Source organism: Hyalella azteca, unplaced genomic scaffold (assembly GCF_000764305.2).
Source record: "Hyalella azteca isolate HAZT.00-mixed unplaced genomic scaffold, Hazt_2.0.2 contig6408, whole genome shotgun sequence".
NCBI lineage: Eukaryota > Metazoa > Arthropoda > Malacostraca > Amphipoda > Hyalellidae > Hyalella > Hyalella azteca.
Window position 1 is genome coordinate 368,430 of NW_025936571.1, and position 21,484 is coordinate 389,913.

The 21,484-nt window shown below is 38.6% G+C and overlaps 2 protein-coding genes across 2 annotated transcripts in view; one reads left to right on the top strand and one right to left on the bottom strand.

Annotated features, from left to right (window-relative positions):
- Positions 1-243: 243 nt before the first annotated feature.
- LOC108682937 (putative oxidoreductase GLYR1 homolog) overlaps positions 244-21,484 on the bottom strand; it is a gene marked incomplete at its 3' end in the record, with an annotated part of 31,275 nt that continues 10,034 nt past the window's right edge. Inside the window, 3 exon segments of the mRNA XM_018172198.2 lie at positions 244-406; positions 1,043-1,144; positions 3,579-3,689. Coding sequence (XP_018027687.1) covers positions 244-406; positions 1,043-1,144; positions 3,579-3,689 — 376 coding nt within the window.
- Positions 8,007-18,666, top strand: LOC108682935. The gene is made up of 5 exons (XM_018172197.2): positions 8,007-8,312; positions 11,633-13,798; positions 14,053-14,185; positions 14,816-14,956; positions 15,602-18,666. Exons 2-5 carry the CDS (start codon positions 11,658-11,660, stop codon positions 16,808-16,810), a joined length of 3,624 nt encoding a protein of 1,207 aa, XP_018027686.1. The 5' UTR covers positions 8,007-8,312; positions 11,633-11,657; the 3' UTR covers positions 16,811-18,666.

Here is a 21,484-nt window from a genome sequence, read left to right on the forward strand (position 1 = left end):
GCTGTACATCATACCGAGGAAGAAGGAGTTCTTGCGAATGGCCCAGAAGCAGCTATATAACACGTGTAAGTCAGCCTAATATAGCTGTAAGTCAGCCTAATACAGCTGTAAGCTGTAGCCTCTACAACAATTACCGAGGAAGAAGGAGTTCTTGCCCATGGCCCGGAAGCAGCTATATAACACGTGTAAGTCAGCCTAACACAGCTGTAAGCTGTAATAATAAGCTGTAACTACAACAATTACCGAGGAAGAAGGAGTTCTTGCCCATGGCCTGGAAGCAGCTCTGGCACTCGTCAAAGAGCGACCGGTCGCCGCTGGCGAGGATCACTAGCGTGCCGTTCTCTGCCTGCTCCCGGGACCCCTGGATCTGAGCCTCCAGATACCGTCCGCCTTTCGACATCATCGCCTGCACATAGTGGGTCATGAGACAGCTGTATCGCCTGCACTTAGTGGGTCATGAGACAGCTGTGTCGCCTGCACATAGTGGGTCATGAGGCAGCTGTATCGCCTGTTAATCTCAATGCACAAGAGGCAATGCCTATCAAACGCTGAAGCAGAAATGCAAACATTTTAAAAAGCTTGAAATTCTTGACATGAAATCTTATGAAATTACAATATGCTCACCTATTGATTTAGTCCTACCCTTGTATAGATTATATTCAGATAGTGAAACATAAAATTTGGGCAAAGTTCAAGGCAATAAGTTAGTAGAAAAATAAATTCCAATAGATATAATGATATAAAAAATGCTATGCTACCAATAACGCTCGTCTCAAGCATTACAGTTTGATTACCGGTACTTGCCGTCAGGTCAAACAAAATACAAAGATATAACTCAGTACTCACTGCAGTGAGTGACAGAGAGCGCATTTTCTCGTCGACGAAAACGTGAAGTCACGGACGGACAGACAAACGGACATGGCGAGCAGAAGTGTGCATTTTTCCATAAATGATAAAATGCCCTCAATATAGCAGAATTATGTTACATGAATTCGTAACTAAATTTGAGGTAAGGCACTAAGCGTTGAAAGAAATAACTCACATCAGCGAGGTCCTGCGAGGTCTCAGCGTCGATTCCTGTCATCTCGACGTAGGCCTTGTCAGTCGACATCTCTTGCAGCACACCGCAGTTCCCGAACACCATCTGACATACACGCAGTGTGCTCCATGACAAATGTTTTATACACTTAAATAATAAAAATAATTTGCGTCTTCTATGTGATACAGTGTGCTCCATGACAAATGTTTTATACACTTAAATAATAAGAATAATTCGCTTCTTCTATGTGATGAATTGTGGTCCATGATAAATGTTTGCAGTAACTTAAATAATAAAAATACTTCGCTTGTTCAATGTGGCATTGAAGTCGAGCAATCCTTCTTCTTCGCTCGAATTGAAGTCATCATATTGTAGATAAACATCGTTAGCGTTTGAAAAAAAATTTTGTAATCAAGATATGCATCTTGTGTCAACAAAACATTTACTCAATTAGGACGTTTTTCATCCTAATTGAGGATTTCATCCATCAAAAATCACGCAAAATAATTGTCTAAGGCCGTGCGAAGTAGTAGGTAACGAATCCAAACCTATGGTTTATTTAGTTCATTTACATCTACACAGTTCAACGTCATCTACAAAGAAATTACATAAAAAATATAACTCAGTACTCACTGCAGTGAGTGACAGAGAGCGCATTTTCTCGTCGACGAAAACGTGAGGTCACGGACGGACGGACGGACAGACAGACAGACAGACGGACAGACGGACGGACGGACGGACAGACAGACAGACGGACATGGCGAGCACAATAGTGCATTTTTTCCATAAATGAGAAAATGCGCTAAAAAAACAGTGATATATGGAGAAACTCACGTGCGTGACACCTTGCTTCTTAAATTGTGCATGAGAATTACATATCCCAGTGACAGGCAGATCAATTCCAAAGAACCTACAAGCACTGACTTGATCCTAGAGTTTCATCGATTCTTAGCATATATCTAGTAAGCAACCGCTAGAAACTCGCCATACTAGCGGTTATTTAAAGATTAGATTAGAGGTGGGATCGTATAGTTTCATATAATAAATTAAGCGCTTTGGTAACTAATATCAATTCACGATTGTACTATATCATGTGTAGTCTAGGACTCTTTAAAAAATTTCATCTCTCGAAGAATTGCACTTAGCAATGTAAAATTTGTACCAAACGTCAAGCGTACTACTAGTGTATATACTCAACAACTGCCATGCTTGTAACGCTAGTAGTTTTTAGTTAGGAAGCTAAATTATGAAAAATTATAAAAATGTATGTAGAACTAACAAGTTGAATTTTATCTGTTTGTGAATTTTTTATTGCATTGCATTATAATAGGTCCTGAACGAGTATAGAACAAGTCGGAGAGCCTATTAATATAAGATATTTTTTAATTGATGTTTTATTTTTTCTATCTTAAATTGGTATGGTTTTTTCAAGAGTCCATGACTATATAGGCAGAGTTAGCTGATAATATCAATAATCACGACTCGGAACTTACAGGCCTGTGCATTAGTTTCCACTAACATTCTTCATACACTTCGAGAGTTAGATTGTGTTACATAGATAGAAGTAAACAAAAAAATATAACTCAGTACTCACTGCAATGAGTGACAGAGAGCGCATTTTCTCGTCGACGAAAACGTGAAGTCACGGACGGACGGACAGACAGACAGACAGACAGACTGACGGACGGACGGACGAAAAGACGGACATGACGAGCACAATAGCGCATTTTTTCCATAAATGAGAAAATGCGCTAACAATTAAAAGACGCACTGCATTTCTCATAAGCATCCCCCCTTTGGTGGCTAGCAGCCCCCGACTCACTTATGACAGAGTTCGTTTGTTCAGCTAAGGTATGTGGAGTGACAGCTACTTAAAATAGCACGGCACTTACTATTTACCTCTACAATTCTTACTTTACAACGAATACCACAGTTTCTGATGAAATTACTTCATATCCATAGTTTTCACTAATTCAACTATGGCATATCATTGACTGGTAAATTAAAGGTATCGTAAGATGCATGGTAAGTGACAGCTACTCAAAAAAGCACGGCCACTAACTACTGCACTTCTTACCTTATAACGAATAACAGTTTCTAATGAATGAAACTCCGTCGTATCCATAGTTCTTAATAATTTAATTACAGCTTATCATTGACAGGCTTATTAAGCTATAATAAGATGCATGGTAAGTGGCAGCTACTCAAAATAGCACGGCACTTACTATTCACCTCTACACTTCTTACTTTACAACCAATAACACAGTTCCTACTGAATGAAATTACTTGGTATCCATAGTTCTCCATAATTTAATTACAGCTTATCATTGACTGGCATATTAAGGTATGGTAAGAAGCATGGTAAGTGACAGGTATGCATTGACTGACATATCATATATGCATTGACTGACATATCATATATGCATTGACTGACATATATATGCATTGACTGACATATATATGCATTGACTGACATATCATATATGCATTGACTGACATATCATATTAAGGTATGGTAAGAAGCATGCACATTACTCACATTCTTGGCGACCTGCGGGTCCGACACGCACGAGAATGTGATGTCGCACGCGGCGATCACGTCTGAAGGCGTCATGGCCTCCTCCGCCCCCACGGCGATGAAGTCACCGCACTGCACATACAAAATAACCAATAGAATTTATGGTGTTAGTGTCATTTATATGAATGAGTGCTATTAGGTATATGAATTAGTGTTATTATATAAATGAGAGTTATTATATGAATGAGTGCTATTAGGTATATGAATTAGTTTTATTATATAAATGAGAGTTATTATATGAATGAGTGTTATATGAATGAGTGCTATTAGGTATATGAATTAGTGTTATTATATAAATGAGAGTTATTATATGAATGATTATGCAGGTTCATTGAAAAACAATGAAGTCGTCGCACTGCACACACACAATATATTCCTTATAAATTAGTATTCAGTGAGTAATCATCTGAATAAGTATGCAGGTCTATTGTAAAAGGTCGAGTCACGACAATGGTCGCATGCAATACTTTATAAAGTGTATACGTTGATGCTTGAAGTAAATTAGTAAGTTGCGTGTTTGTTAAATAACACGCAACTTAACATAAATAACATTTGTTATTTAATTTTTATTTTAATTGAAAAATAACGAAGTTATTTACTTTATTCATCTAGTGCATTGAAAAAGAAGCAATGAAGTCGTTATACAGTACCCACAAAACAAACAATGTGTACTTCTAACACATTACGCATCACAGTGTTAGCAATAATGACGTCAATGAATGGATGGCCACTTTGCTATATACTATTTTTTGTTCTCACAACTATGGTCTTGTCACTCATTACGTAAGTCCCGAACATTTCATCAATGAATAAAGTACAGAAGCAGCACTTAATTACTAAGCAATGGAAATAAAGCGAACGCTTAAAAAAAATCAACTGGTGCGATGATGGAGGTTGATGAACGTTTCATTAACCATGGAGCTATGATAAATTAATACAATTCGAATTATGCCTCTATTAGTAATCCAAATATTTTATATTCTAAATAGTAATCCAAATAATCTGTTAGTAATCCAAATATTTTATATTCTAAATGGTAATCTAAATAATCTATTAGTAATCCAAATAATACGTGAAATATTCCAGATGCGCACTGTAAATCTCGGGTTACTAAGTAGCAACAACGCATGAGATATTTCAGTATAAAATAAGGCGTAAGAAATAGAAGTTAATCCTACAGTAATAATAACATAAACTGCTGCAGTGGCCGAAAACAGCTGCAGAGGTTGCAATTACAACGGCAGCTACAACAGCAGTGCAACCAGTGGCCGCTAGACCGGTCCGAGCAACAACATAGGCGGCCGATATGGCAACAACAACAGTGCAAAAAAATGTAACAGAGTAGCAGCAACAACAACAGCAGTAAGAAGGACAAAAGCAGTTCCTATTGAAACTACAGCGGAAGAAGGGGAGGGGGTGATGAGGGAGATGCGAAGGGAGGGAGGAAAGGTGGAATGCAGCAGCTGGAGCAGCAGCATCATGTCATATTACAACAACTGCTTCCAATAATTCGGAATGCAGTCGCTACACCCGATACGATGAAAATTATATAGTTTTTTAACTCATCAACACTTCGTTAACTCGAACACATACCAAGAACGCGACGTTGAGATCGAATTGCCGGTGTGGAGGAGGACCATACAGACATGGAGGTGCAGCAGCCACCACCACCTCCACATCACCAACACAACAATGCTCAGTCTCGGTTATTTTTTGCTGCTCAGTTCAGTGCTCCACAGGATGTCGGAGAGTGTGCATGTGACTCGTGCTCAAGCAGTTTTCCTTCATGCAATAGCTCAATATTTACTGTCAACAAATTAAGATTTCAGCGAAACTACGCATAAACAAGTTCTATAAGAGATCGTCTCGTAAAGAATACTTATGAAACGCTCACTGTTATACTATTTATTTAGTGTTGACATTGAGTGAAGAAAGATGGAGCTTGCCAACGGATTTTGTGTGTAACGCTATTCTGTCGTCCACTCTAATTGAACAAGTGCCTGTAACTTCTTTGTACACAACGTATCGATGAGCCTCACTTATTTCTAAGCCATCGTTTTGACAAGAACAAATTCCTATCAGAAATACAATAAATACGCAGGTTAAAGACCAATATTAGTATACCAACTATACGCTCATATTTTTAACTGATGGAAGTCTTCATTATGTAGAACAGGGGTCACCAAACTTTTTTCACAGCGGGCCGGATAACTGAATGAATGACAAGCGCGGGCCGCAAAATCATTCTGTTCAATACTTGCAAGCCAGAACGAAAGCTCTGGGAGAAAAAGGAAAAACTAAGTTAGCATTCCATGTTAATCAATAAACAACAACCAACATTTTATTTACTAAAAAGTTTTCAAAGAAGGCGACGTAAGCAAAAAGATGTTACATCAGGCCTAGTGTGCACATATCCGAATCTCACAAACTAAACAGCAAAAAAGGTTAGTGAGCTTTGCGAAACTGACGTTTTGCTTTCAAGATATAGAATAGGATAGAAGTGTCGGCACTGAAGAAATGGGCCCATGGCCTGTTGCCGATTCTTGAATTTTTCGTGACTTGATTCACAAGGGATCCAGCCTTTGGAACCCGATCTTTCCATAACTGACGTTCATATCATCAATGTTTGGTTTGGAATTGCTGCATCCAAGCAAGAGAATTGCTTTCAAATGTTCATCAGTCAATCTCGTTCGACGTGTTGACTTCACATACTTCATTTTTAAAAATGTTTGCTCACAGACATACGTTGTTCCAAACACTGATGCCATAACAGCGACAAATTTTTTCAATTTTGGAAACTCATGATCAGGTAAGCAGCAGTAAAATTTAACAAGTTTTCCTTCTCTGTGCTTCTCTTTTAACAAGTCATTTGCTTCGAATCAATGAGCTCCAACTGTAATTCAACTGGCAAATCATCAAGGTTACAGTCAAACGGATTTTGGAACAGAAGAATGTCACTCCCAGTTCTGTCGAGATCTGAAAATCTCTCAAAAAATTCTTCTTCAAGTCACAAATAATCTTTTTTGGAAAATCGCGGTTGCCATCTTCAGCGATTGAAGTGCAAAACTTTATGAAACAGTGAAAATGAGTGAAGTTTTCTGCTTCCAAGAAGAAACACAATACAAGAATACTTAGATACAATAATTGAACCTAGTAAATTTAAGGCACATAGCGATCAGGAGGTCCCCGCACGCGCGAAGATTTCCTAGTATTATAAGCATAAAATTTAAATTGTATCACAACATCTCGTGTTCCAACCATTTTATCAAGCAATTTAATTAAAGTACCGTCGACGGGCCTGATGAACTGACGTCGCGGGCCGGATTCGGCCCGCGGGCCGTAGTTTGGTGACCCCTGATGTAGAAGAAAAATTCTGACAACTGCTACTCAGGAGTGCGTATTACACTAGGCGTTCGTTAGGCTAAAGCAATAAAGTAAATTAGTTTACTGCCGAGGCAGCAACTCCAGACCTGTCATTGCACGCTAAATAATACGTCCAGGAGGGAAATCGCGAATTGATTTCGGTATTTTGAAATTTGAACTGATTCACTATCTTTATTATATTGTTATCGCCAGTATTGAGTAACAATAATGTTGATATTATTGTTGCGTGGTAGGTTATTTAGCATAATTGTCCTAATTCCTACTTTAAACGCGTCTTTGCACTCGCAGTGCTGACAATGTAAAAGTAACGATACAAATATAGATTAACATGCATTATTCAATGCATGCATTATAATTAAATATACATATAAATAGAAGGCAAGAAATGTAAAGCACACTGACACCGGACGATCAGATGTTCTGAGAATTAATTAACTATCAATTTACACGGATTAACGATAGGAATTTAAAATACGATAACTTAAAGCCTTAGATATCAATATTAAGCAGCGATTTATGAGGCCGATTGTTCATAAGAGCGGCACTAACTTATTTGTGTTATCTGCTCACGATTAAATACATATACGATTTAAGAACCTGTTCAACCGAGCCACAAAAAAATAATTAGCGTTATCTGCATACGATTAATTATATAATGTTAGCTTACATAATTAATGTTATGACCGAGGTAATGGATACTTTGGTCCTGACTGCCGTTATTGAGATAGAATTACAACAAATGAGGCAGCGAACATAAGAATTCCCCACATAAATTTCAGCAAAATTATTGAAGGTTACCTGTAACGTAAATGCTTTAATCTATTTGAAAACGTCTCAATATATAGCAATAGATGCAACCTGATGCACTTATTTAATACAAGCCTCAACTGAATAGACTAAATGCCTATTGAAAAAGTATTAACATTAGCTATTAACATTAAGACCTAGTATTAGGTCTTGTAATAGTAACCACATGTAACATGTATATCTGTACAATAAGATGAACTTTACTTGGCATAACGATTATCTTCCTGCAGAAATAAACTTAGCTGTGCAGTTCAGCATTGAGTGAGTACAGCTGAGCTGATGAGCGTGTAGCTGGTCTGTGGCTAGCATGAGCGTGTAGTATGAACGTGTAGTTGGTGAGTGACTAGCATGATCGTGTAGCATGAGCGCGTAGTTGGGTTGTGACTAGCATGAGCGTGTAGTTGGTCTGTGACTAGCATGAACGCAGCCTCGTGACGACATCGGGGAGGATAGTTCAGGGCGCCACAGCCCTGCACGCTGCACACACACTATCACACCTAACAGGTCAGTTCTCGGCATACTTATTTAACCATTTACAATCGTCGTTAAATAACACTTGGATTTTTCAAATTTGTTACTATCATTTTTTTTTGGTCAGTTCTCACTATACTAATTCATCAATTTACAATCGTCGTTAAATAAAACTTTGATTTTTCAAATTTTTTACTATCATTTTTTTTACGAATTAGAGGTCAGTTCTCAGCATACTTATTTAACTATTTACAACAATCGTCGTTAAATAAAACTATGATTTTTCAAATTCGTAACAAAACTTTTTTTACGCCTAACAGGTCAGTTTTCAGCATCCATTTTTAACCATTTACAATCGTCGTTGAATAAAACATTGATTTTTCAAAATTGGTAACAATCATTTTCGTATTTCATTAACTACCTATAATTCAACGAGGATATAAGTTTTCATTTGTGCGGTAGCAGAGCACAAAACTTACAGAACTCAGATCTAAAAGATACGGGAAACTTTGCGCTTCAAATCTATTAATTTTGATATTCAATGAACTTCGTAATTCGACCATTCTCTACTGATATGAGAAAGGCTAATGTGCAATAAGTAGTCAATCGTGAAATTCATCTTAGGTCTCGGACCAAGATGAACTACATTTAAACATTTATGTAGATGTATTAAAGTCAATGCAAATTCGATTGCTAATCTGATTTCTATCATGTTAGATAAAATATTCACTATGATAACATAGTTGATATGTTGGAGGTAATGGCAGTAAATAAGGAGGACCAAGTCCAACCATTATTCAGCATGATTGCCCGGGTTGTTCAACCCGGTTGAATTAACATATAATGATCTCCGAATCATGAACAAGTCTTACATAACATATAATGCTTACATTACTTTCCCAACTCTGGATATTTCCCGCATATTTCCACATGATTACTCCAATGTAACATGTTCACGAGACCAACCATGCTCATATTGTAATAAGTGTAATAAGCAATACACGAGGCTATGTTAAACTTAAGCTGTAAAGCTGAATAATTATCTGGTTCCTTCATAACTAACCAAATTGTAAACTGTGACTTTATGGAAGTACATGCAGTACGTTGTCCGAAAACAACAACATAATCATTATCAGCATTGGAGATTAGACATCTCACTGCAGTTAGCGCCTCGGGTTACATTACCCAGCACGACAAGTGACACTAGGTGCAGGAAGGGTATTTTTAACCTATACTTAGATTGTTCGTTTGGGTGATGTTGGTTAAGGTTATGATCATCAACTCTGTTCAACCGCACTCATATATCGACGCAATAACGTTAAAGGAACTTGTAATACGGCAATAACATCACAAGCGGTCATTACTATTAAGACTGCCAAGAAAAAATGGTAATTTGGCAAGACTAACTCAGGAATGACGCAAGCAATGCTGCAGAACATGCAACGCAATAACCCAATAACTCGTATTAGTACGCATTAACACCGTACATAACTGGCTTAGAGTGAACTGAAACAATGATGGATAGAATTAACCGACGCAAATATTCGAATGGTGTGACTCGAACAATATTTGATTTCAAGTGAAGATAACCCCCCATCACCCAGCGTCATTCAGTGTTCGCAAAAGTCAAAGTACGTCTGGCACTCAAAGTCGAAAAATATATCGAATTAATGACAATACATACCAATTCTTGTACAACTCATGAGGCAGATGCAGATTATATAATATTATCAGTGTAGATATCTGATTATAAAAAAAATCTGTTATAGTAAATACGTGATAACATTGAAAATTCATCTTGCGACGAATAAAGACATTCTGCGCAACGCCAACACTTACATCAACATCATTAAATTGGCGTAAACTTCTCAGTGGCAATACGTGCAGCGGTACAGAGAAGCAAGCAAGGCTCAGCTGCGCAGAAGAGGCGGGCAGCTTTAATGCTACGGTCACGTAGATCGAGCGGCAGTCATCTGCTGATGCTCTACGGTCACGTAGACCGAGCGGCAGTCATCTGCTGGTGCTCTACGGTCACGTAGACCGAGCAGCAGTCATATGCTGATGCTCTACGGTCACGTAGACCGAGCAGCAGTCATATGCTGATGCTCTACGGTCACGTAGATCGAGCAGCAGTCATACGCCGATGCTCTTAAGTAGTTATGTGAATGAATATTTGTATTGTAACGCTATACATACATGGCGCTGGAGAACTTGTAATATAATGACTCGTTGATTAATAGTATAGTTTGAACGTTAGTCTCGTAATATCAAAACGTTTGATTAAAGTAGAGAGATAAAAGAAAAATTTAGTTTTTCTAAAAATTGTTAATCTCTGAGTTGTCACGTAAGGTTCGAGAGGGTTTGGGTTTGAGTGATTTGAATACTACAACCGTTCCAAAACTACTACCGTTAGATCCCATAAATTGTTAGCTTCTATATCACTTCAATAATTATTGACATATCATAAGAAATGACTTTTATTAAGCAGGAGGCAAGCAGAACATAAAAGTACAGCGGTCAAAGAAAGAGACGTCATCCCAAGAGCCAGGCTAGAGCACACGGTCAGGTCGATCAAGGCCGACCTTCTGTATAGGATTAGGTAACAAACGCGGCTAGGGGGGCTCACTATCAGGTAGCAGAGCAAGAGGCTCACTAACAGGTAGCAGAGCGAGGACTCAGAATCAAAGGGAATCAGGTAGCATAAGTTTAGAAGGGCAGGAGACTCAGAATAATGTAGATATGATATTATCGAGCCACAGTATGGTGCCTGATTTTTCAGCCGAACAGAGTTAGAAAAAACGCGCGTCTTTTGTTTTCCTTTGTCGAACACGCATTGCACGAGAAGGAATTCATTTTATTTTTCTCTGAGCAAACTATTTTCATGTAAAACTCAAACATATATGAGTAAAGTGGATACGTCACTTGGTGTTCGATTGCTGTATCGTCAAATCGTGTAGTTTCAGTACATAATAGTAGCTCATAAAATATTAAATTATTTTACCTAAAAAATCGACAGAATATTTATTAGGGTAGTTACAACTAAATGAGATTTTTGTTCTGCTGCAGGACTGAATGCAAACTTATTAGGAGAGTTACGACTAAAAAAAATTAAAGGATAACTTTCTTCTGCCGCATGACTGAATGCAAAGGAGTGAATGCAGATTTATTATGAGAGTTACGATAACAAAAACTAAATGAGATTTTTGTTCTGCTGCAGGACTGAATGCAAACTTATTAGGAGAGTTACGACTAAAAAAATTAAAGGATAACCATATTCTGCCGCAGGACTGAATGCAAATTTATTAGGATAGTTACAACTACAAAAACTAAATGATATTTTTGTTCTGGCGCAGGACTGAATGCAACGGACAAAGCACAATGGCCGCTCTACCGCAGTCGGCCACCAGACACAGCGTCTTGGCACAGCACTTGGCTCAGTTGTTCGCACTACAGGCATTATTATTGCTGCTGGGGGTAACGTCCCCGCGCAACACACTAGCTTTTCCTCAGAGTGTCATCCCCCACGACGGTGACATCGGTACGGAACCATCGTACGAGCACTTCATTGAAGATGCGGGGGGTGCCTGGGAAAAATTGAATTCGGGCATATCGGAAACGGCTGAGCCACAAAAAAATAACGTTGCAGGGAACATACTAATCGACACAAACGGCAATTTCAGAAATGAAGATGTAAATGCAGCTGAAGTGCAATCAAAAACAGAAGCATCTAAGACAAAACCGAGAATTTCGATAATGAAAGATGCTCCGCAAACATGGAGGAGCCTTGGTCTCGAGTCTGCTTCGCTTGCTCGTGATGTTCAGGAAGAAGGCAGACGATCTCAGGAATTAACGAGCTCCAACCTACAGCAGAACAAAGGAAATATCCGAAACATGTGCCCTGTTGACTGCAAATGTGGCCTCATTACCGGCGTCACGTGTTATTCACCCAGTGACACAGCAGAGCTTCCAGTAGACTTCCCAGCTGGAGTTAAAGTTTTGACTCTCTTCGGATATAAGAAAATCTCACAAGAGCTTGTTCAACTAACGGATCTCAGAGAACTCAGTGTATACGATGGAAATCTCACGGTGCTGCCGTCGTTACCTGAATCCCTAATGCACCTACGCATCACTAACAGCAATTTGAGAGACGTTAGAGCTATCCGAAATTTGCCCCGCTTATTAGCGCTCAACATGGCTCACAACAATATAACTGAAGCAGATCTCTCAATGTTGGATGATCTCTTAAGCTTAGACATGTCAAATAACCCTCTACGAAGAATTCCTAAACTTCCGACCAGTTTGACAATTTTAGACTTACACAGCACGGACTTGATGGAACAAGCAGCAACGTGGGACGTTTATTTACCAAACTTGAAGCGCCTTATCCTCACCGAAATGAAGACGACACAACCACCATACTTAATACTGCCCAAATTGGAATACTTGGATATGTCCCATTCAAAAATCAGAACATTACCCTACCTGTCGTCACTACCTAATTTGAAAGAAATCAATCTCGCCCACGTGAAGATATCCGAAGCTCTCCAGGTTCATTTTAAAGGAGCGTACGAGTTAATGAGAATTGATTTAAGTTATACAAATGTGACTAATTTACCTGACAACATCTTTGCTGGCAACCCTAAGCTGAAGGAAATAAGACTTCATCACACCAGTCTTCAGTCAGTAGGCGATTATACCTTCCATGGTCTGTGGAATCTCGAGAAACTGATTTTGAGCTACAACCCTAACTTAGTAAGCATTGATGACAAGTCCCTGGAACCGCTTAAAAAGCTCAAAATATTAGACATATCGAATGCGTCAATAAGAGTTCTGCCTTATTCAATCAGGGGGTTGAACTTGACAAATTTGATAGCGAACAACCTCACCCTCCTTTGTGATTGTCATGCCTATTGGTTGCCTAGTTACCTTTCTTCCATTAGTGGCACTGAAATGATCTTTTTGGGACTCGATGCGATTAAATGTGCCGATGGTGTCACAAGAACTACAAGCGAGTTAGAAGACCACATTTATAACCAAAACTGTCAAGCTCCTGACATATTGTCTCCGCCTGACGTGACTTTGCGGCGAGGCGAGGGCAAAACAGCACTTCTCGAGTGTAATGCAACAGGGTTCCCGCTGCCCACAATCATCTGGATATCCCCGAATAAAAAATATTATTCGCACAGCCACATCGAAGTACAGCCCTGGTACAGTGTCAAGTTCAGACACGTAGTTGAAAGTCTCACGTCCCCCGACGACGACGACGAGCTTAACGACAAGATCCAGCCTTTGAAGTCAGGGCAATTGCTGATTCAGAACATGTCTCGCGATGACGTTGGATTGTATAGATGCATTGCTGTGAACTCACTAGCCAGCGTCGTGTCGACAACTTCGTTGTGGCTCACTGTTGATGATCGCGAGGCTTATGAAATAAGGACTTTGTTATTCGGTTTGGCCTGCGCCATGGCTTTCCTTCTAACCACCCTGGTCGTGCAGCTCATCAGATACGTCATGGATAGGTGAGTTATCTCAGGGGTAGTACCAAAATACCCGTTTTATTCTTTATATTATTAGCAAATCACTGGAAGGCCCATAGGCCTAAATGAAATTGTTCAATTGCCTTGACTTGTTAAGCAGAAATCACACAAGTTGAATTAATTTGATTGGTGTGAATACCTAGTCTTACATCAGTGAATTCCGCACTTTTAAAACTTATCATTTTACGATTGTTGATATGATTTAAAGTGTAAAACTTGTTCCGGTGTTTGCGCAGGATGGGCTGGGAATGCTGCTGCTGCCGTGACCGACTGTCCTCGCGAGCGATGCAGGTCAAGAAACTGCTCGAGAGCATCGAGTCGTACAAGTCTCAGCAGCTCGAGAGGCTCAGAGACAACTATAATTCGCAGGTACAGGCGACATATACGCAATCATTGTGCTTTATTTAGTCTCAGCAACTCGAGAGGCTAAGAGACAACTATAATTCGCAGGTACAGGCGACATATACGTAATCACTGTGCCTTTTTTAAATTCACTTGTTCGTAACTAGAGAGCAACATTTTTTCGGTCCGATTTTCATTTTTAAAAGCTCATGATCACTATAATTACATGCATATCAACGGAGTTAAATCAACATAATTAATATAGTGTATGAACAATATAAGTATATAATGTCCATATAATTTTTAAAAGAAAAATATGAATATTATAAACCTTATAACTCATAATCTCTGTTTGATAGCCGTATCGCAAACTCTAAATCACTGCAGTCACTGCACCGCGTCGTCAATACAGCTCGATACTCGCGCATCATGCTTTGACAAACTCCAGCTAGATAAATCAATACCATAAGCTATTTTCGTCCTTAGCTCTTGATAACCAAGATAATTGCACACTCAGCATCTAAACTTTGTATTGTTCTTACTTAACTTAACATTGTATGTCAATTTTCCAAGGTTCATCTAAACTTTGTTGTTTCACTGCATCTAAACTTTGTATTGTTCTTACTTATCTTAACATTGTATTCCTATTTTTGCAAGGTGGTCACCATAAAAGAAAGCTGCTACCAACAAATGGAGCGCCTCAGTGAGAGCTACACTACACAATGCAAAAATTTGCAAAGCATCAAAGACTACAGCGCACAGCAGCTCACGACAGCCAGGGATCAATACGTGGAACAGGTGAGCGAGACGCTCTTATGTAACGAGATAATGTAGCGACTTGTGCTACAGCCATGATTGCAACGATTTGTGCTACAGCCATGGTTACATATTTACAACCACAGCCATGGTTGCATATTTACAACCACAGCCATGGTTGCATATTTACAACCACAGCCATGGTTGCACATTTACAACCACAGCCATGGTTGCATATTTACAACCACTGCCATGGTTGCATCGACTTGTGCTACAGCCATGGTTGCACAATTACAACCACAGTCATGGTTGCATGTAGGCAAAAAAAACTCATCATTCAGTCGCTCGTGAAGAATAGATAAGTACGGGTTAAATTGCAAGCTTAATAAATCTCAAGCATCCCAACTATAAATTATAATAACTCAAACAAAAATGCATCAATGCGGGATAGTCTTGCTAGTTATCAGCATTTTATGTTATATACATTTTTTGGAAAATTGTGGAAATTGATGAAATCAGATGAGTACAAGCTGTATATACTACATAAGTAGAATATGAAAAGACTATAATTATCTTAAAAATATGGATTAACTATGAGGTAATCGAAGTTAAGATATCTTTTGTTCGCAGTGCTGTCTTGTTTATTCTTTACTTTAAATAAGTGTAATTATTATTTTAACCTCGCAGGCGAATCGCGTGCGAGATTATTCGGTGAGTCAGATGAACAAAGTCAGCGAAAACTACGTGTTCCAACGGCAGCGGATTCGCAAGTTCAGTGCACATCAGCTCTTCAAGTTGCGCGAGACTTACAAGTACCAGCAGAAAACGCTCAACAAAATACTTGAAAATATCCCGGACTTGTACTTGCAAAATTGCCGTACCGGAGGAAGCTGCAACCGAGGTGACTCAATGGTCTTTGATGATGAAATTCACGGGATTGATGCGTATTACCGGCTAGATTTTCTTCACCCTTTAGGAGCAAGTACGGAAAGCTCTGAAGATATGTACTACACTCCGTCCAGCACGCTTACAAAAGTACAGCGACAAGCGTTCATACAACAACACAGACGAAATCATTCAAGCTGCAGTGCGTCTACGAACGAATACCACGAAGCCGCTCAATCCTGGGCCTCAAATACCCCTTCAGTTCAGAGCCCTGGAACATCTCCTTCACACTTGACTACTCAGCCACAACCAACAGTTAACGGCAAGTGTAAGTCACTGAAACATTCTAGGAGCTTGAGTTATTCAGTCGGTAAACAAACGAACAAAGGACACGCGCTGTCACATAGGAGAACACACAGCGCTAACTTACACACGAAAAGCCCGATCGTAAAAGTGCATCTCACCCCAACTCAGGTAGACAAGAATTGCAGGCAACCGCAGCGACCGAAGTCGACCGACTTCAGTTCAGATTTGCAAGCTGCAACTCTGGTAGTGCAAGGCAATGCTTCAGATACCGAAGCTACAACCAAACGAAAGAGTCCAACCGAAAGCGAGATTAGCGGAAGCCCAAGAGCATCCACTTCTATTTGTAAATCCTCATTGATCCTTGAACCGGCAGACAAATTGGATGAAATAGCAACATTTTTAGCCGACCCAGTCGTGAGAAAAAATTCGGACGCAACAAAAACAGAATCAAGTACTTCACGAATAATAGGTACGCTCGACGCGAGTGCGAAACCTGGTGATAGCGACTCGAAATCAGTGGTGAGCTTAGAAGGAAAACGTGAAGCACTATTGTCTGATCTCAGTGAAGCAAAGAAAGAAGCTAGCAGCAGGAAGAGAAGTCTGTCTAGAGAAGGTAGTAAAGAAATTGAAGGCAGGTTTGCTCTAGCTTCCGTCACAGAAGATCAAGAGCCAGGGTCGTCTACCTCCACCGAGTCCCACTTCTAAATTACCTGAAGCCGTCATTATAATTATAATGTAAGTGGAAGAATATTCATATATTTTCATGGTAATCCTAAATAATTATCTCGTGAACTTCATAAATGCTAAATATAGTTCAAGAGAATGGAAAATACAGAGTAGACCAGACACGAAATTTTCAATACCAATCGTCCGTAACTCCAGGCTTAAGCTACTTAATCCTATCCATAGGATAGGATTAAGTTGACTAGTATGCACGCAGACTATGGATTATATCGATAGTCTGCGTGGTTGTGATACCGGACCGGTATTAAAGTAAATTCCAACCTAACCTTAAAGTGAATAGCAACTTCTTTACACGCAAATTAAAAGTGTTCATGGGATGAATATTGACTTAAAATAGAAAGTAAAAGCGATCGATGTTATGCGGTAAATAAGGGTACAACAATGCTCGGCCTAGGCTAAATAATAACAAAACTGAATGGCAGAATAAATGCCATCAGGCAATCATAGTAATCGGAAAAGTGCAGTTTAAACGGAGAAGTCATTATTTTTGCTGAAGAAAGATTTTTCCGTAGTGAATATTGTACTTGTCGTAGTTACATAAGTTCGTTCAACATCTACGATGCTACAATGCGGCTAGTGCTGCTCGAAACAATGTTTTCTGCCTTATTAATTGTTGGGCAATTTAAGTAGAATTAGCATTATAATAAGTAGACTCCATTCATCAAGTTGCTACAGTTTACGGCGGTCGCTGTCACGGTGTAAAATAAAAGTTTTAGCTTCCACAACAAAAAGTAAGAGATAATAGAATTACAAGCATATTCATTTGGTGTTTTTTCATTAACGTATAACTAAAACGTCAAGTGCATACGATCTACTCGCTAGGAAAGATAATCAATTTTTTTTCTCGTGAAAACACTATTTTCTCTTAAATAATTACTGCGAACGTACACTTCTCATTATTCTAGCAATCTATATATGTCACTATAACGGTGATAAATATTTTTTCAGTGAAATAATGAAGCTAACGTACAAAGAATTCAAATGATATACAAATTAATAACTCCGTGCCAATAGTCGTAATAAAATCGGACCAAAATGAACCCCATGCAGTAATATCTAATAAACGGCGAGCAATAATCCTATAACCGATGAACACCTCAAATACAGTCCAGTACATGCACTTTTCATTCGTGAATTGAAACAATACACCAATATATTTTTACAAATTTTCGGTTTCAAGATTACTACTCTAAAGATTTCTGCTATCGATTTATAAGCCGTAATTGAATTCTGCTTGCGGTGGAAAAGTTCCATGAAAGAGCGCACTTCTCAGTTGTGTACGCGAATAAAGAAAGTATGTGTCTGGCCTTGATACAAGTAGCTAAACTTAGGCACGGTTATATAAGCACTCTCCACTGTTGACCGTACCGTATATATAGTCAATGGAATGTGACCCTTGAATTATGTGGGATATAAAGGATGATAACAGTAGTTAGAAAAAACACGATCCCAAGTATGAGAAGAAGGTTATTCTCATTTGCAATGTGACAGAAAGAGTAATAACGTTATTTGGCATAAAATATTTGAGTTTTATGTCGTACTTTTGAATACATTTTTATGTGAGTGTTATGTATACAAGATTTCCACGACAGCCATATTTGGGCTCAGAAGACTGAAAGAAGTGTTAGCATTACTGCCGGTATTTATGTCATATTTGGGCTCAGAAGACTGAAAGAAGTGTAAGCATTACTGCCGGTATTTATGTCATATTCGGGCTCAGAAGACTGAAAGAAGTGTTAGCATTACTGAGTCATATTTGGGCTCAGAAGACTGAAAGAAGTGTAAGCATTACTGTCGGTATTTATGTCATATTTGGGCTCAGAAGACTGAAAGAAGTTTAAGCATTACTGTCGGTATTTATGTATATGTGATTGAATCACTTCAATTGACGCCTCGTAAGCAATTCATAACCTAGTGCTAAGCATCTTTTCTGGTTGTGCATGGTTTTGTTTCGTATTAGCGAGAAGATTATAGCAGGAAATTTTGATGTCAAATCCGTGTTTGAGAAACAAATGTTTACGATACGCATACAAATATCTTTTACATAACCGGATCTAACCCAAATCAAGTCAGAGGATAGTTGTATCTTATAATTCATGTTATATAAATATAAACTCTAACATTCAAATTTGATAATTCAGTGTGTCTGAACATGATTGAATTTAACGATCTTCGAATAACTTCGCTAGATTTTGTTGTGCGATTGTAAATGAATTAAAATAATCAACATTGATTGAAAACAATGTTACGAACTGCGCTTCCATTGATAAGGATAAAAAATATAACTCAGTACTCACTGCAGTGAGTGACAGAGAGTGCATTTTCTCGTCGACGAAAACATGAAGTCACGGACAGACAGACGGACGGACAGACGGGCGGACAGACAGACAGACAGACGGACGGACGGACGGACAGACGGACGGATAGACAAACGGACATGGCGAGCACAATAGTGCATTTTTTTATAAATGAGAAAATGCGCTAAAAAGGATCTTGCATGGGTGCAGGGATTTTCTTTTTCGAGCGAACGAGTTTTCCAAGTGAGAAGCTATACGCACTATACAGCGCTGATTCTGTCACGCATACGTCAACGTGACTACTAACGTGTCTTGCATACAGGCTTATTAGCAGAAATTTTTCGGATTGTAACAGAAATTCTTTCAACATTTTCTGAAAAACTCATCATCTCCAGTTGAGATGTGACGGAAAAACATGCTTGAACAAAGCGCAAAGTCGAAAAGTTTGACTTATCCGAACAGTTGTTTTATCATCTGCAAGATAAGGAAGCGGAATAATCCTGCAAAGAGACCATGAGTAGAACCGAGAAACGAATGCAGGAAGAAAGTAAGCATGACTTGACGATAAAATCAAATTTACGTTAAATATCTAAGAAATTACGGAAAAATGAGTGTAAAACTTCTAAAATTCGACTTGGTGTTATATTTAAGAAGTGTGCCCATGGTGCAGAGCTGGAACGTAAGGACGACCAAGTCAGACTTAATTTCAGTGCCTCGTTTCAAACAAGTTTTTTTCTTAATATATATATTAAAAATTTGTGCAGGTGCATTCATTGTGTTAGTTGAAAGCAACATTCACGATGAAGAACATAATAATGATTAATTTATTCTTTTTGTTAATAAATGAGCAACTTTGTTGTTGCCATGCAATTCATTCAAGCGAAAATTATAGAAAATGGTTATTCAACAAGGCAAGAAATGAATATACAGATATCAATACAACCTTGTTCCAAGAGAAGGTCTATAATGAATGAGAAGGCGTGAAAAAAAAAGATTGAGGACAATCGTGAAGCTTTCGGCAGATATTTGCGCAAGTTTTTTTTTTTTGCTAAACGCAAGGAAAAATTCTAAAAAATTCTGAAGGTGCTCCGAAAAATTCGCTTAATGTATTCGTGTGCATATACAAATTTTTTTAATTGTAACGTACGCATACACGAAGAATAAGTGTCAGACAGTTCAAGAGAAAAAATATCTGACGAGCTCGGACATTTCCTCACGTAAAGTAGTTAAATAAAATGTCATGAAAGCAACTGCCCACACCATAATGTAAGCCTAAACTGTGATGTGATATTGACGTATGGAATTAGTGGTAGAATTTATTCTTTCATGTACCCTTGCCTCCTGTAAAGTTAAGAGTTCACGTAACAAGTCTGGAATGCTGTATAACTTATTATTAATAAAGTTTGGCCGCATGAATGCGACACGAAAAATTAGATTTTTTATTCAATCACACCCCAAACAAATTTAGCGAACGCTACAGACGCGCTTAGGAAGTTAGTCGATATAACTTCACGGTTCAGTAATATATTATAATTAAATTATAAAGAGGATTCGGCAGCCCTATTTTCTTCCTGCAATACAGTCGATAAGAAAATAACACGGAAAAGAATCATATTCAAGAGTATAATAGCTTTTTAAAATTGAATAGGCATGCAAAACAAGCGTTCATTTTTTAAAGGTGAAAAGATACGATTTCTGCGTCTCATTATCATGACGTGCAGCTAAAACTCAAAGGGAATTAAATGTAAACGCTGTATGAAAGCCTGCCGAATTTTTATTAAGGCGTTAGCGTGCTTTTCTACTCCCACGGAGCTAGAGAACAATTAACATACAAAGCAGTACGGAAGAGGTGTAGGCAGGTATGAAACTTCAATATTATAGTAACGTTTTAATATTATAGCAACGCTTCAATATTATAGCAACGCTTCAATATTATAGCAACGCTTCAATATTATAGCAACGCTTCAATATTATAGCTGTCTCTTATACACATCTAGATGTGTATAAGAGACAGGGTGAGCGAGACGCTCTTATGTAACGAGATAATGTAGCGACTTGTGCTACAGCCATGATTGCAACGATTTGTGCTACAGCCATGGTTACATATTTACAACCACAGCCATGGTTGCATATTTACAACCACAGCCATGGTTGCACATTTACAACCACAGCCATGGTTGCACATTTACAACCACAGCCATGGTTGCACATTTACAACCACAGCCATGGTTGCACATTTACAACCACAGCCATGGTTGCACATTTACAACCACAGCCATGGTTGCATATTTACAACCACAGCCATGGTTGCACATTTACAACCACAGCCATGGTTGCA